The following is a 12,951-nucleotide window of genomic DNA, read 5'->3' as shown; positions in this document are numbered from 1 at the left end:
TATTAAGTCTGAAAGTGTTAGCCTGAGATTCCCTTCAGGGCGGATTCTCATGGGAACAGGGAACAAGTTGGAGCTTTGGGGTCTCCAACTTACAAGTTAGTCCTAAAACTTGGGGTTCATCAGATCTTACTAGGCTACAAGTTTGGGGTTTCTAGATTCCATGTTGACAACACAAATATGATACTGATTCCAAAGCCAGCCAGACCAAAAACAAAGAAAGAAAACTACAGACCAATTTCCTTAATGAACATAGATGCATAAACCCTAAATAAAATTTTAGCAAAGAAACTACAGTAAGTCATCTCAAGATTTTTCACTATGACCAGGTGGGACTTATAGCAGAAATACAAGGATAGTTTAATATTAGGAAAATCATCCACATAATTGATAATCTCAATAACCAAACCAACAGACATCACATGATTATCTTACTAGAAGCAGAAAAAGCCTTTGACAAAATATAACACCCATTCCTATTGAAAACACTAGAAAGTATAGGAATAACTGGGCCCTTCCTCAAAATAATATACAGTATATATTTAAAACCATCAGCAAGTATCATCTGCAATGGGGACAAGTTTAGAAGCTTTCCAATAAGATCAGGAGTGAAGCAGTTAGAGAAGAAAGAAATTAAGGTAGGCAATGAGAAAACTAAACTATTACTCTTTGCAGATGATATAATGGTATGCTTAAAGAATCCTAGAAAATCATCTAAAAAGCTAGTGGAAATATTAACAACTTTAGCAAAGTTGCAGGGTACAAAATAAACCCATATAAATCATCAGCAATTCTATATGTTTCCAACAACTCAACAGCAAGAGTTAGAAAGAGAAACTCCATTTAAAATCACTCTACACAGTATAAAATATTTGGGGATTTATTTGCCAAGACAAACACAAGAATTATATAAGCACAACTACAAAACACTTTTCACACAATTAAAATTAGTTCTAAACAAGTGAAAAAACATTAATTGCTCATGGGTAGGAAAAGCTAATATAATAAAAATACTAATCATACCTAAATTAATTTACTTAGTGCCATACCTATAAAACTACCAAGAAACTTTTTAATAGAATTAGAAAAATTATAACAAAATTAGTCTTGAAGAACAAAAGATCAAGAATATCATGGAAACTAATTTTAAAAAAAGTGAAGGATGGTGGCCTAGCAAGTACCAGATCTTAATGTGTACTATGAAGCAGTGGTATTGGCTAAGAGAAAGAAGGATTGGTGGATCAATGGAATAGACTTGAGGTAAATGACCTCAGTAAGTCGGTGTTCCATAAATCCAAAGAGTCCAGCTTTTCGGACAAGAACTCACTATTTGACACAAACTGCTGGGAAAAATGGAAAACAGTATGGGAAAAATTAGAGTTAGATCAACATGTCACACCCTATATAACAAGATAAATTCAAAATGGATAAAAAATTTAATATGAAGAGCAAAATCATAAGTAAATTAGAAGAATACTATACCTGACAAATCTACAGGAAAGGAAGGAATTTAAGATCTAACAAGAGATAGAGAACATTACGAAATGTAAAATGAATCATTTTGATTATATTAAATTAAAAAGGTTTTGTACAAAGAAAACCATGCAACTAAAATTAGAAGGGAAGCAACAACCTGGGAAAAATTTTTTACAACAAAACTCTCTGAAACAGTCTAATTTCCCAATATATAAGGAAATAAGTCAACTGCACAAGAAATCAAACCATTTCCCAACTGACAAATGGTCAAGGGGTAGGAATAGTCAGTTTTAAGGAAAAGAAATTAAAACTATCAATTAAACACATGAAAAAGTGTTCTAGGGGGCAGCTGGGTAGCTCAGTGGATTGAGAACCAGGCCTAGAGACTGGAGGTCCTAGGTTCAAATCTGACCTCAGACACTTCCTAGCTGTGTGACCCTGGGCAAGTCACTTGACCCCCATTGCCTAACCCTTACCACTCTTCTGCCTTGGAGCCAATACACAGTATTAACTCCAAGACAGAAGGTACAGGTTGTTTTTTTTAAAGTGTTCTAAATTTCTCATAATAAGAGAAATGCAGATCAAAAAAATTCTGCGGTACCATCTCATACCTAGCAGAGTAACCAATCTGACAGTAAAGTAATAGATGTTGGAGGGAATGTGGCAAAATTGGGATTCTAATGCATTGCAGGTGGAGTTGTGAATTGATCCAATCATTATGGAAGTCAATTTGGAATTATGCCCAAAGGGCTTTAAAAGACTACATGCCCTTTGATCCAGCCATAGACTGCTGGGTTTGTACCCCAAAGAGATAATAAGGGAAAAGACTTGTACAAGAATATTCATAGCTGCACTCTGTGTATGCAAAAAAAAAATGGAAAATGAGGGGATGCCCTCAGATTGGGGAATGGCTAAACAAATTGTGGTATCTGCTGGTGATGGAATACTATTGTGCTAAAAGGAATAAAGAACTGGAGGAATTCCATGTGAACTGGAATGAACTTCAGGAATTGATGAAGAGTGAGAGGAGCAGACCCAGGAAAACATACACAGAGACTGATACAGTGTGGTACCATCGAATATAATAGACTTCTCTACTAGCAGCAATGCAACAACCCAGGACAATTCTGAGGGACTTATGAGAAAGAATGCTATCTACATACAGAGAAAGAACTGTGAGAGTAGAAACACAGAAGAAAAAACAACTGCTTGATCACATGGGTCAATGGGGACATGATTGGGGATTAGACTCTAAATGACCACCCTAGTGCAAAAAGCAAAATATGGAAATAGGTCTTGATCAATGACACATGAAAAACCCAGTGGAATTGCTCAGGGGAGTGGGGGGGGGGGGAGGGAAGGGGGAAAGAAACTGAATCATGTAACCATGAAAAAAATATTCTATATTAATTAAAACCTTCTCTTAAGAAAAACCAGAATGATATTGAGGAAAAATACTTGTACAAAAATATTCATAGCCATGCATTTTGTGATAAAGGACTTCTCTACTAAGCACCAATGCAATGATCCACGACAATTCTGAGGGACTAATGAGAAAGAACACTATCCACATCCAAAGAAACAACTGTGGAAGTAGATATGCAGAAGAAAAACATGTGACGGATCACATGGTTTGATGGGGATAGGATTGGGGATGTTGATTTTAATTATCACTCTGTTGCAAATATTAATAATATGGAAATAGGTTTTTGAGCAACAATACATGTAAAACCCAGTGGAAATGCTTGTTGACTCCAGGAGGGTGGAAGAAGAAGGGGTGGGGAAAGAACATAAATCATGTAACCATAGAAAAAATATTCTAAATTAATTAATTAAATTAAAAATTAAAATTAAAATAAATTATCAGTGAAATAGACTTGGGGTAAGTGACCTCAGCAAGACAGTCTATGATAAACCCAAAGATTCCAGCTTTTGGAACAAAAACCCACTATTTGAAAAAAAACTGCTGGGAAAATTGGAAGCCAGTATGGGAGAGATTGGGATTGGATCAACATCTCACACCCTACACCAAGATAAACTCAGAATGGGTGTATGACTTGAATATAAAGAAGAAAACTATAAGTAAATTGGGTGAACACAGAATAGTATACTTGTCAGATCTTTGGGAAATGAAAGATTTTAAGACCAAGAAAGTGTTAGAAAAAAATCACAAAATGTAAAATAAAAAATTTTGATTACATTAAATTAAGAAGGTTTTGTACAAACAAAACCAATGCAACTAAACTTAGAAGGGAAACAACAAATTGGGGAAAAAATCTTCATAACAAAAACCTCTGACAAGGGTCTAGTTACTCAAATTTATAAAGAGCTAAATCAATTGTACAAAAAAAAATCAAGCCATTCTCTAATACATAAATAGGCAAGGGACATGAATAGGCAATTTTCAGATAAATATTTCAAAACTATTAATAAGCACATGAAAAAGTGTTCTAAATCTCATATAATCAAAGAGATGCAAATCAAAACAAGTCTGAGGTATCACCTCACACCTAGCAGATTGGCTAACATGACAGCAGAGAAAAGTAATGAATGCTGGAGGGGATGTGGCAAAGTTGAGACATTAATGTATTGCTGTTGGAGTTGTGAATTGATGGAACTATGCCCAAAGGATGATAAAAGACAAGTCTGCCCATTGATCCAGTCATAGCACTACTGGGTTTATACCCCAAAGAGATAATAAGGAAAAAGACTTGTACAAGAATATTCATAGTTGCGACTCTTTGTGGTGGCAAAAAATTGGAAAATGAGGGGATGCCCTCTAATTGGGGAATAACTGAACAAACTGTAGTATCTTTTGGTGATGGAATACTATTGTGCTCAAAGGAACAATGAACTGGAGGTATTCCATGTGAACTGGAATGATCTCCAGAAATTGATGCAGAGCGAGAGGAGCAGAACCAGAAGAACATTTTACAGAGACTGATACACTGTGGTAAATTGAATGTAATGGACTTCTCCATCAAGGCAGTGATCCTGAACAACTCTGAGGGATTTACGAGAAAGAACACTATCCACATTCAGAGGAACAACTGTGGGAGTAGAAACACAGAAGAAAAACAACTGCTTGATTACATGGGTTAATGGGGTTATGACTGGGAAGGTAGACTCTAAATGATCAACCTAGTGCAAACATCAACAACATGGAAATAGGTTCTGATCAAGGACACATGTAAAGTCCAGTGGAATTGTGTGTCAGCTACGGGAAGGTGTGGGAAAGAATATGACTTGTAAACAAGGAATAATCTTCTAAATTGGCTAATTAAATAAAATTTTCAAAAAAATTAAAACAAATATAACATAAATAATAAAAATTTAAAGAGCTCACATAAAATAAATGATTATTAAAGTTTATATTATACAAAAGGAATATAAAATATAAAAGGAATATACAATAGAAAATAGAAAATAAAGAAAACAAAATAAAATAAAACTATTAAACTAAAAATTAAAAAAAAAAGACTACACACCCTTTGATCCAACTATACCACTATTTGGTTTGTATCCCAAAGAGGTAATGAAAAATATATATACAAAAATATTTACATCTGTGCTATCTGTGCAGACAAAAAATCTGGAAAACCAGGGGGTGTCCACCAACAGAGGAACGGCTGAACAGACCATTCATTGTATCTGATAGTGATGGAATACTATTGTGCAGTAAGGAATGAGGAACTGGAGGATTTCTATATGAACTAGAGGAACCTTCAAGAACTAATTCAGAGTGAAATAAGCAGAACCAGGATAACATTGTACACAGTAGCTGAAACAATGAGGGATGATCACATATAATCTACTTTGCTACTAATAGTAGTGTAATGATCCAGGACAATCCTGAGGGACTTTTGAGAAAGAAGGCAATGCACATCCAGAGAAAAAACATGGAAGTAGAAACTCAGAAGAAAAACATGTGATTCATTACCTGGTTCTATGAGTATATATCTGGGGGTTTGGGTTTTAAAAGATCACCCTACTATAAATATGAATAATATGGAAATAGGTTTTGAGCAATAATACAGTGGAATTGATTGTCAGCTCCAGGAGTGGGGAGGGAAGCAATTAGAATACATGGAAAAATATTCTAAATAATTTTTTTGAAAAGTGCACAATAAATAAATAAAGGAACCAAATAAATAAAAAATACTGAGAATGCCACGGGTTAGAGAATCCTGTTAGGTTGAAAGCAAATTATTTGAATAGGAAAAGGAAAGACCTAAAGTTTCTGTATGTTAAGTGGATTCTAAATTCCTGATAGTTTAATAATACTTGAAAAGCAGACCTTTTACCCTCCCCTGGAATTCCCACCCTTTTTCTTCTACTAAAAACATGCATTTGCCTGTCTGTGCTCTCACCTGATCTCACCTCAAACTTCTTCCAAAGCCTCCCTGGCAGGACTCACTGACCTGTCCAAACCCCAGAACGTGGAGATCAGGAGCAGAGACTGTCCCTGGGCCCTCCCCCTCTGATGGAGTTTGCCACACTTGAGAGTGGATGAATAAATGACTGTGCTTTAGCCTGTCTGTCTGGAACCAGGCAGGATCTATTGAGGCCCTAGAAAACCCCCAGAACACAGTTGGGGATTGTGGGTGACCCTTGAGGTCACACTGACAGCAAGCAGTGATGGCTCCTGAGGCCTGGAGGGAGCTTGGCCAGGGCTGGGGATGGACTGCACTCACCCGGGAAGGGGACCTCGGGGTCCCAGGAGCCATTCCCTCAGGCTCCAGGATCTCTGCTTGGCTCAGACTGTGGTCCTTCAGGGAGTGGGAGCCCCAAGGTGGGCAGACTTCCTCCTTATGCACCTGTGGGGAATTAGGGAGGGGGAAGTTTTAGAGGGGATCCCCGGGCCCTTGCCCTGGCCTCAGAGGAGACTCTTCCCCACAGGAGGGGACAGGGAGCTTCAGGCTGGGAAAAGACCTTGGACTGGACTGGACGAAGCCGCCCCACCCCCTCTGCTGCTCTCTTTGGCTTCATTCCTTTCAGAAACTGCTTTGGGTGCACAGGTGGATTGAGGAGAGGTTTGGGGGGAAAGGTGGGGGCAGGAGACTCAGGAGGAGGAGATGAGCATCAGGAAGGGGTTGGGGTGAAACTTGTTGGCATTTGTCCTATGCCAGAGATCAGAGCTCCTTCCATGGCCTGTGGGCACGGGCAACCTCCACCCCACACCACCCCTCCTCAAATCAGGCTCATGTAGGTTGCTTCTCCCCTTTGGGGAGCCTTTGGGGAAGGGCCCGGATCAGCCCCGCCCCCATCCTCTGCACCTCTGGGAGGAGGGTGGGGGTCCATTCTCTCCTATGGGGGAGGGCAAAGCTGGTCCAGACACAGCTGCCCCCGCCTGATGCGGGCACTTCTGCATTTTTTCCTTTTCTATGTCCTTTAATGTAATGAAGAGACACAGACAGAAAGGGCATCCCTCTACCCCCACCACACACAATTACACACCCACACACCCCCAGACCCACCTCTCCGGTCGAACGAATTCAGGGTTAGGGGGCTTCTCCCTTCCGCTACCATCCACCCGGACTCCCAGGCTCAGTTACCTAGAAATTAGGGAGCAAAAGTCGTCTCTGCTGAAGCCCCGGCCGCAACTTTTGCATTGACTCCCTCCCTTCCACCTCCCAAGGAAAAAACCCTGAAAAGCCAAACTTCTGAGCACTCCTGGAACATACAGTCCTAAACAAGTTCCCAGCATGCCCTGGGGAGAGGATAGTGCCAAGTTGGTGGAGTGTAGGTACCAAGAATTATGGGAAATGTAGTCTTCCACAATGGGAGTGCCAAGGCTTGGATGACGTCATGAGAGGCGTTCTGGGAAATGGAATCTTACTTCCTGAACCTCTAGGTCAGGAGCCCTGGTGGAGGAGGGGCCACGCACCAAGTGTTCCCAGTCTTCTTGGCAGCAGCCAGGTCCTTTTAGTTTCCTTTCCTTTCTGGTACTTTTAGCTTTGATCCTCCTCGGCCTCCTTCCTGTCATATAAAAGGCGGCTATAGAAAGAAATATGGAAACGTTTCTGAGAACACAGATATAGGGTGAGAAGGGACCCAAAAAGCCCCTGAGCGCGACCTCCCCATTTCAGGGAGGATCAAACTGAGGCGGACAGGCTGGTCGTTGTCCTGAATGAGGGGCCCGAGGAGGGATGGTTTTCGGAGCCATATTGGTCCTAATAGCAGCGCCCTTAAGCAGAGAAGCCCCACTTCCTGTAGTTTAGGAACAATAACTATTTTGCTGTCAGACCCGGCTCGGAGATGCCATCTAGTCTACGACTTGTTGCCCTTCCTTTGCCCTAAGTATCCCAAAGAACTTCTTCCTCTTCCACAGAATTTGGTGCCTGTGTGAAGGGGGCAAAGAGGATTTTCAGGCCTGAGAGGAACCTTCCCGAGTCCCCCTGAGTGTGACAAGGGCTGCAGGCTGGCTGGACTCTCTCCTCATCAGGCTTTCACCAGTTGGGGGTGTCTCGGGAGGCTCCAGGGAGGGTCTAAATAATGAGCTCCTCAAAATCTCTGTTAAACTGCTTGAGCAAGCTCTGGGGTCTCTGATCACTGGGGAGACCTCCATGGCCCGTCCCAGGGCTGATGCTGGCCTGACCCAGACACAGATCTAACCCAGAAACTGACATGTCTCACCCCACATCACTCTCTCACATGACTTGAGTCCTCCCAGGAGGAAGCAGCTGAGGTAGTTGGGAGCCCATGTTGGCCAGTGCTGAGCCCGTCCAGATCCCTTCCAGCTCCTGCCTTCCTGTCTTTCTCCAATATCCATTTTTGTATTAAACATGAAGCCATTCCAACACCAACAGGGTTTCTCTGTCTGCTTTCTGAGTACGAGCACTGGCAGGAAGAATCCTCCCTGCAGATGCCAGCCTGTAAGCAGGGAGTAAAGGCTGGCCCAGCATTTTACAGAGATTTTCTCCCTCTATCCTCCTCTCAACCCTGAGAGGGAGCTGTTCCTGTGACCCCATTGTGCAGAGAAGGAACATCAGGGAGAAGCAGGTGAAATGACTGGCCCAGGGTCACTGAGATGGGAACTGTAAAGCCCTCAGCAGGGTGCCTGGCACCCAGGAAGTCTTCTATTAATAGTAGCTCTTCTTGGAGACAGAATTCAACCAATGAATTGGTCTGGAGGATACTTAAGGACAACGGAAGTGCAAATAGTAGTAGTGGTAGTCTCTCGGTGACCGAGAATGACTATTGTCTTTGTGCAGTTTCATCTATGGTGTACCCTCATGTGGCTTTGGAGTCCAAAGGCTGAGGCGCAAAGTTTGTGGCACATGGGACATGGGACTCCAGTTGTTACGGGAGGTGCGGTTGTTGCCTGGTGTCAGTGTTCACGCACAGCGGCAAGACGTTGATGCCGCTCATCTTCAAAGGTGGTGGTGGCATGGTTAACGTGGGTTCGCCAGCTGCTTCTGTCAGAGGCAGCGAGTTCTAGTGGCTTTGGTGTCATGCCAGCCCACTTCAAGTTTGACTTTAGCTGATCCTTTTATCTTTTCTTTGGTTGACCTTGTTTCCAGAATCCAGCTGACAGTTCACCATAGAATACCTGTCTTGGTATTCGCTGTGGGTCCATGTGGATGACGTGTCCAGACCATTGTAGCTGGGTTTTGAGGACCATTACTTCAATGCTGGTGGAGTTGGCTCTGTCGAGGACTTCCTGGTTGGTGAATCGGTCCTGCCATGGGATCCTCATGATTGACCAGAGGGAGCATTGGTGGAATTGCTCCAACTGCTTCGTGTGCTTCCGGTACAGTGTCCATGTCTTGCAACCATACAGGAGGGAGCTGAGGATCACTGTGTTCTATACTTTGAGCTCCGTCGCAGTGCTTATACCGCTGTGTTGGAGGACTTTAGAGTGCAGCCGCCCAAGTGCCTGGCTGGCCTTTTGGATCCTGGCATTGATCTCGTGGTCTTGGGACCCGTCGTTGGCGATGGTGCTGCCCAGGTACTTGAAAGTGTTGACGTTAGAAAGCTTCGTGCCATCGATTGTAATGCATGGCTGGTTAGTTGGCCTCCCTGGTGCAGGTTGGAACAGCACCTCTGTTTTGCTGAGACTGATAGTCAGGCCATACAGTTTTGTTGCGGTGGAGAACCTGTCCACAATGGTTTGAAGATGATTTTCTTGGTGGGCCATGAGAGCACAGTCATCTGCAAAGAGAGCTTCCAGGATGAGTCTCTCTGTTGTCTTTGTTTTTGCAGTCAGGCGACGAAGGTTGAATAGTGAGCCATCCAGTCGGTATTTGATGTAGATGCCCAGGTCTAGATCCATCACAGCATGTCATAATACTTGGGTGAAAAATAGGTTGAATAGTACCAGAGCGAGGACACAGCTTTGTTTCACGCCATTGGAGATGTTGAAGCAATCGGAAGTCTCTCCACCAGATAGGACTTCCCCTGTCATGTCAACATGAAAGAGCTGGATCAGTTTGACGAATTTTGCTGGGCAACCTAGCTTGCTGAGGATCACCAATGCATCCCTGTTCATTGTGTCAAACGCCTTTGTCAGGTCTATGAAGACAATGTAGAGACTTAGGTTCTGCTCAAAGCATTTTTCCTGCATTTGCCTCACCGTGAAGACCATGTCGATGGTGCTGCGATCTGGTCAGAAGCCACATTGTGATTCAGGCAGGTTCTGCTCTGAAACAGATGACAGGAGTCTGTTGAGTATAACATGGGAGAGGATCTTTCCAGCAGTGGAGAGTAGTGAGATGCCTCTGTAGTTGTCACAGGCTGCTCGTGAGCCTTTGTTCTTGTATAGGGCTACGATGGAGGCATCTCTGAGTTCTGGGGGCATGTCTTCCTCTTCCCATATGCTGGTCAGCACTATGTGGAATGCCTGAAGCACCTTTCCATTTAAGGCCTTGTACACCTCGGTTGGGATTCCGTCTTTACCGGGTGCCTTGCCTGCACTCATTTGTTTAATGGCTTTTTGGACTTCCTCTATTGAAGAAGGGACATCAAGTTGTTCAATGGTGCGGTTCTGGGGGATCTGGTCAAGGGCACTTTGGTCGACTAAAGAAGGTCGGTTGAGAAGCTGACTGAAGTGTTCTTTCCACCTGTTGCTGATGCCTTTTTTTATCTTTTATGAGAGTGTCCCTGTCAGAGGATAGCAAGGGAGTGGTGGTGGGTTTTAATGGCCCATAGACAGTCTTGAGGGCACTGAAAAATTGTTTGTAGTTTTTCGTATCAGCAAAACACTGGATTTCTTCTGCCTTTTTTTCCCACCATCAGTCTTGCATCTTCCTGATCTCATGCTGCACCGTGGCTTGGAGAGACTTGAATCTGTCCTTTTTAGGAGCAGAGTTTGGGTTATTTTGCTACTCCATAAAGGCTTTGTTCCTTTTGCTCAATAGGTCTTCAAGAGCAGTGTTTTTTTCATCGAACCAGTGTATCCAGTGGTGGGTTCACTGAGAGATCCCTCTTCTGGTAAGCGTGTTTCACTTAAGGCTGCAATGTCGATGTTATATCACGCCAGTTCTTTACCAATTAGAGCTGTTCTTCTCTCAGGTCTTGCGGTATTCTCTCTATCAAGTAATGTCCTGGGGTGTATGGGGTGCTCAGGGAGGGGAAGTATCTCTGGTATGGAGGGCTTGTCGTGCCCTCCTAGGGCAGCTCTCCAGCCTCTGACCCCCACCTGACACCCAGCTCTCATTTGTGGCTCCCAGTAGCTGCTAGCATGCGGCAGCGGCCACACCCCGGGCAAAGGCTTCGACAGGCCCGCTAAACCTTGTGAGGGTAGCCTTCGGGTCATCGATCCCTGGTGAACCAGGGTTTTGCTCACCCAGCATGTGAAGACTGATTCAGCGGAATAGGCAGAAGAAATCAATTAGAAGGTTCAACGGCTGAGATGGCCACGCAGAAGTGCAAATAGCTATAGACTAAATGTCATCTCCAAAAAGGAGTCCTACAAAATTTCTAGTGTGATGTTAATAGGGTGCTGATGGATGAGCCAGGAGAAAGAAAAGCAGAGAAAAAAAAACTATAGACAAATTTCCCTAATGAATAGTGATGAAAAAATCTTAGACAGTTCACATCTTTTATTTTCCATGACCAGCTGGAATTTATACCAGGGATGCAAAGCTGGTTTAATATTATGAAAACTAACAGGAAAAATCCTTCAATGTTTCTTTCCATTCCCGCCTCCTATATCACTAGAAGGAAGCCGAGGAGGATCAAAGCTAAAACCACCAGGAAGGAAAGTAAAATAAAAGGACCCAGATGCGGCCAGGGAGCCTAGGAACACTAGGTGCGTGGCCCCTCCTCTGCCAGGGCTCCAAACCTAGGAATCAAGACTGCATTTCCCAGAATGCCTGGATCCTGACTTTACGGAAGTCTTGGCACCTCCCCTGTGTAATCCCAGGGCATGCTGGGAATTTGTTGAGCCCTATCTCTGCTTCTTTAGTGCTCACAAGTTTGAGTTTGGGGATTTTCCTCCTTGAGGATAGAGTCAGTGCAAAAGTTCCAGCCGGGGCTTCCGGAAGTGGACACTTTCGGCTCCCTAACTCCTGGGGAGAGAGAAGACCCGGGTGGACCAGTTGCGGATAACAGCCTGGGAATAGGTGTGAGGTAGGAGAAGGGAGACGCTCCAGTGCACGTGCCACGAGAGAGGCGGGGCTGGGGGTTGTGGGAGCGCCTAAGTGTGTGTGGTGGGAGAAGGGGGAGGTCTCCGTTTGCGTCCCTGCGTCTGTTCCTCACTTTAACCTTTAAATTACCATAGGAAATGGACAAATTTGCAAGTGCTTGTGTCTGGCAGAGGTTGGTTTATCTGGACCAGGAGCCGTGGCGGGGCTGGTCCGGGCCCTTCCGCAAAGATCCAAGGGCAGAAGAAGCAAGCATGACCCTGTTTGGAGGGGGGGGCGGAGGTTCCCGTCCCCGCAGGCCATGAAAGGAGCTCCGATGTCGGCCACCGAACAAATGCCAACACAGTCCGGTCACTCTGCACCTGATGCTTGTCTCCCCTGTAAGCATCCCCCCATTACCCCGCAACCTCTCCTAGGAGTCTCCCTCAATCCACCTGTGCACCCAAAGCAGTTTCTGAATGGAATGAAGCCAGAGAGAGCAGCGGAGGGGGTGGGGAGGCTTCTTCCTGAGGCTCCCTGTCCCCTCCAGTGGGGAGAGTCTCCTCTGAGGCCAGGGGAAGGGCCTGGGAGCCCCTCTGAGTCCTCCTCTCTCCAATGCCCCACAGGTGTACCAAGAGGAAGCCTCCCCACCTTGGGCCTGCCACCCCCTGAAGGACCACAGTCTGGGCCAAGCCAGAGGCCCCCATCCCAGGTGAGTGCAGTCCATCCCCAGCCCTAACTAAGTTCCCTACAGAAATCCAGGAGAACTCAGACCTGTGTCTTTCCCAGCCTCCAGGGGCTGCTTGCTGTCAGTGGGACCTCAAAGGTCACCCCCAGTCCCCAGCTGTGTTCTGGGAGTTTTTGAGTGGAGGGCTAAAAAGTCTGCTTTTCAAATAATATTAAACCATCAGGA

General features: G+C 44.3%; 1 protein-coding gene across 1 annotated transcript in view; it reads right to left on the bottom strand.

Moving 5' to 3' along the window:
* LOC103095140 (zinc finger protein 501-like) overlaps window positions 1–7,230 on the bottom strand; it is a 30,704-nt gene extending 23,474 nt beyond the window's left edge. Inside the window, exons 1-3 of the mRNA XM_056825799.1 lie at window positions 7,158–7,230; window positions 6,951–7,028; window positions 6,168–6,290 (exon numbers count right to left, since the gene is read on the bottom strand). Coding sequence (XP_056681777.1) covers window positions 6,168–6,200 — 33 coding nt within the window. The 5' untranslated portion in view covers window positions 6,201–6,290; window positions 6,951–7,028; window positions 7,158–7,230. The remainder of the gene's footprint in view (window positions 1–6,167; window positions 6,291–6,950; window positions 7,029–7,157) is intronic.
* Window positions 7,231–12,951: the final 5,721 nt, after the last annotated feature.

The sequence above is a fragment of the Monodelphis domestica genome, chromosome 4, assembly GCF_027887165.1.
Source record: "Monodelphis domestica isolate mMonDom1 chromosome 4, mMonDom1.pri, whole genome shotgun sequence".
NCBI classification, from domain to species: domain Eukaryota; kingdom Metazoa; phylum Chordata; class Mammalia; order Didelphimorphia; family Didelphidae; genus Monodelphis; species Monodelphis domestica.
The sequence above is the reverse complement of the archived record's forward strand: the minus strand, read 5'-3'. Positions and strand labels throughout refer to the sequence as shown.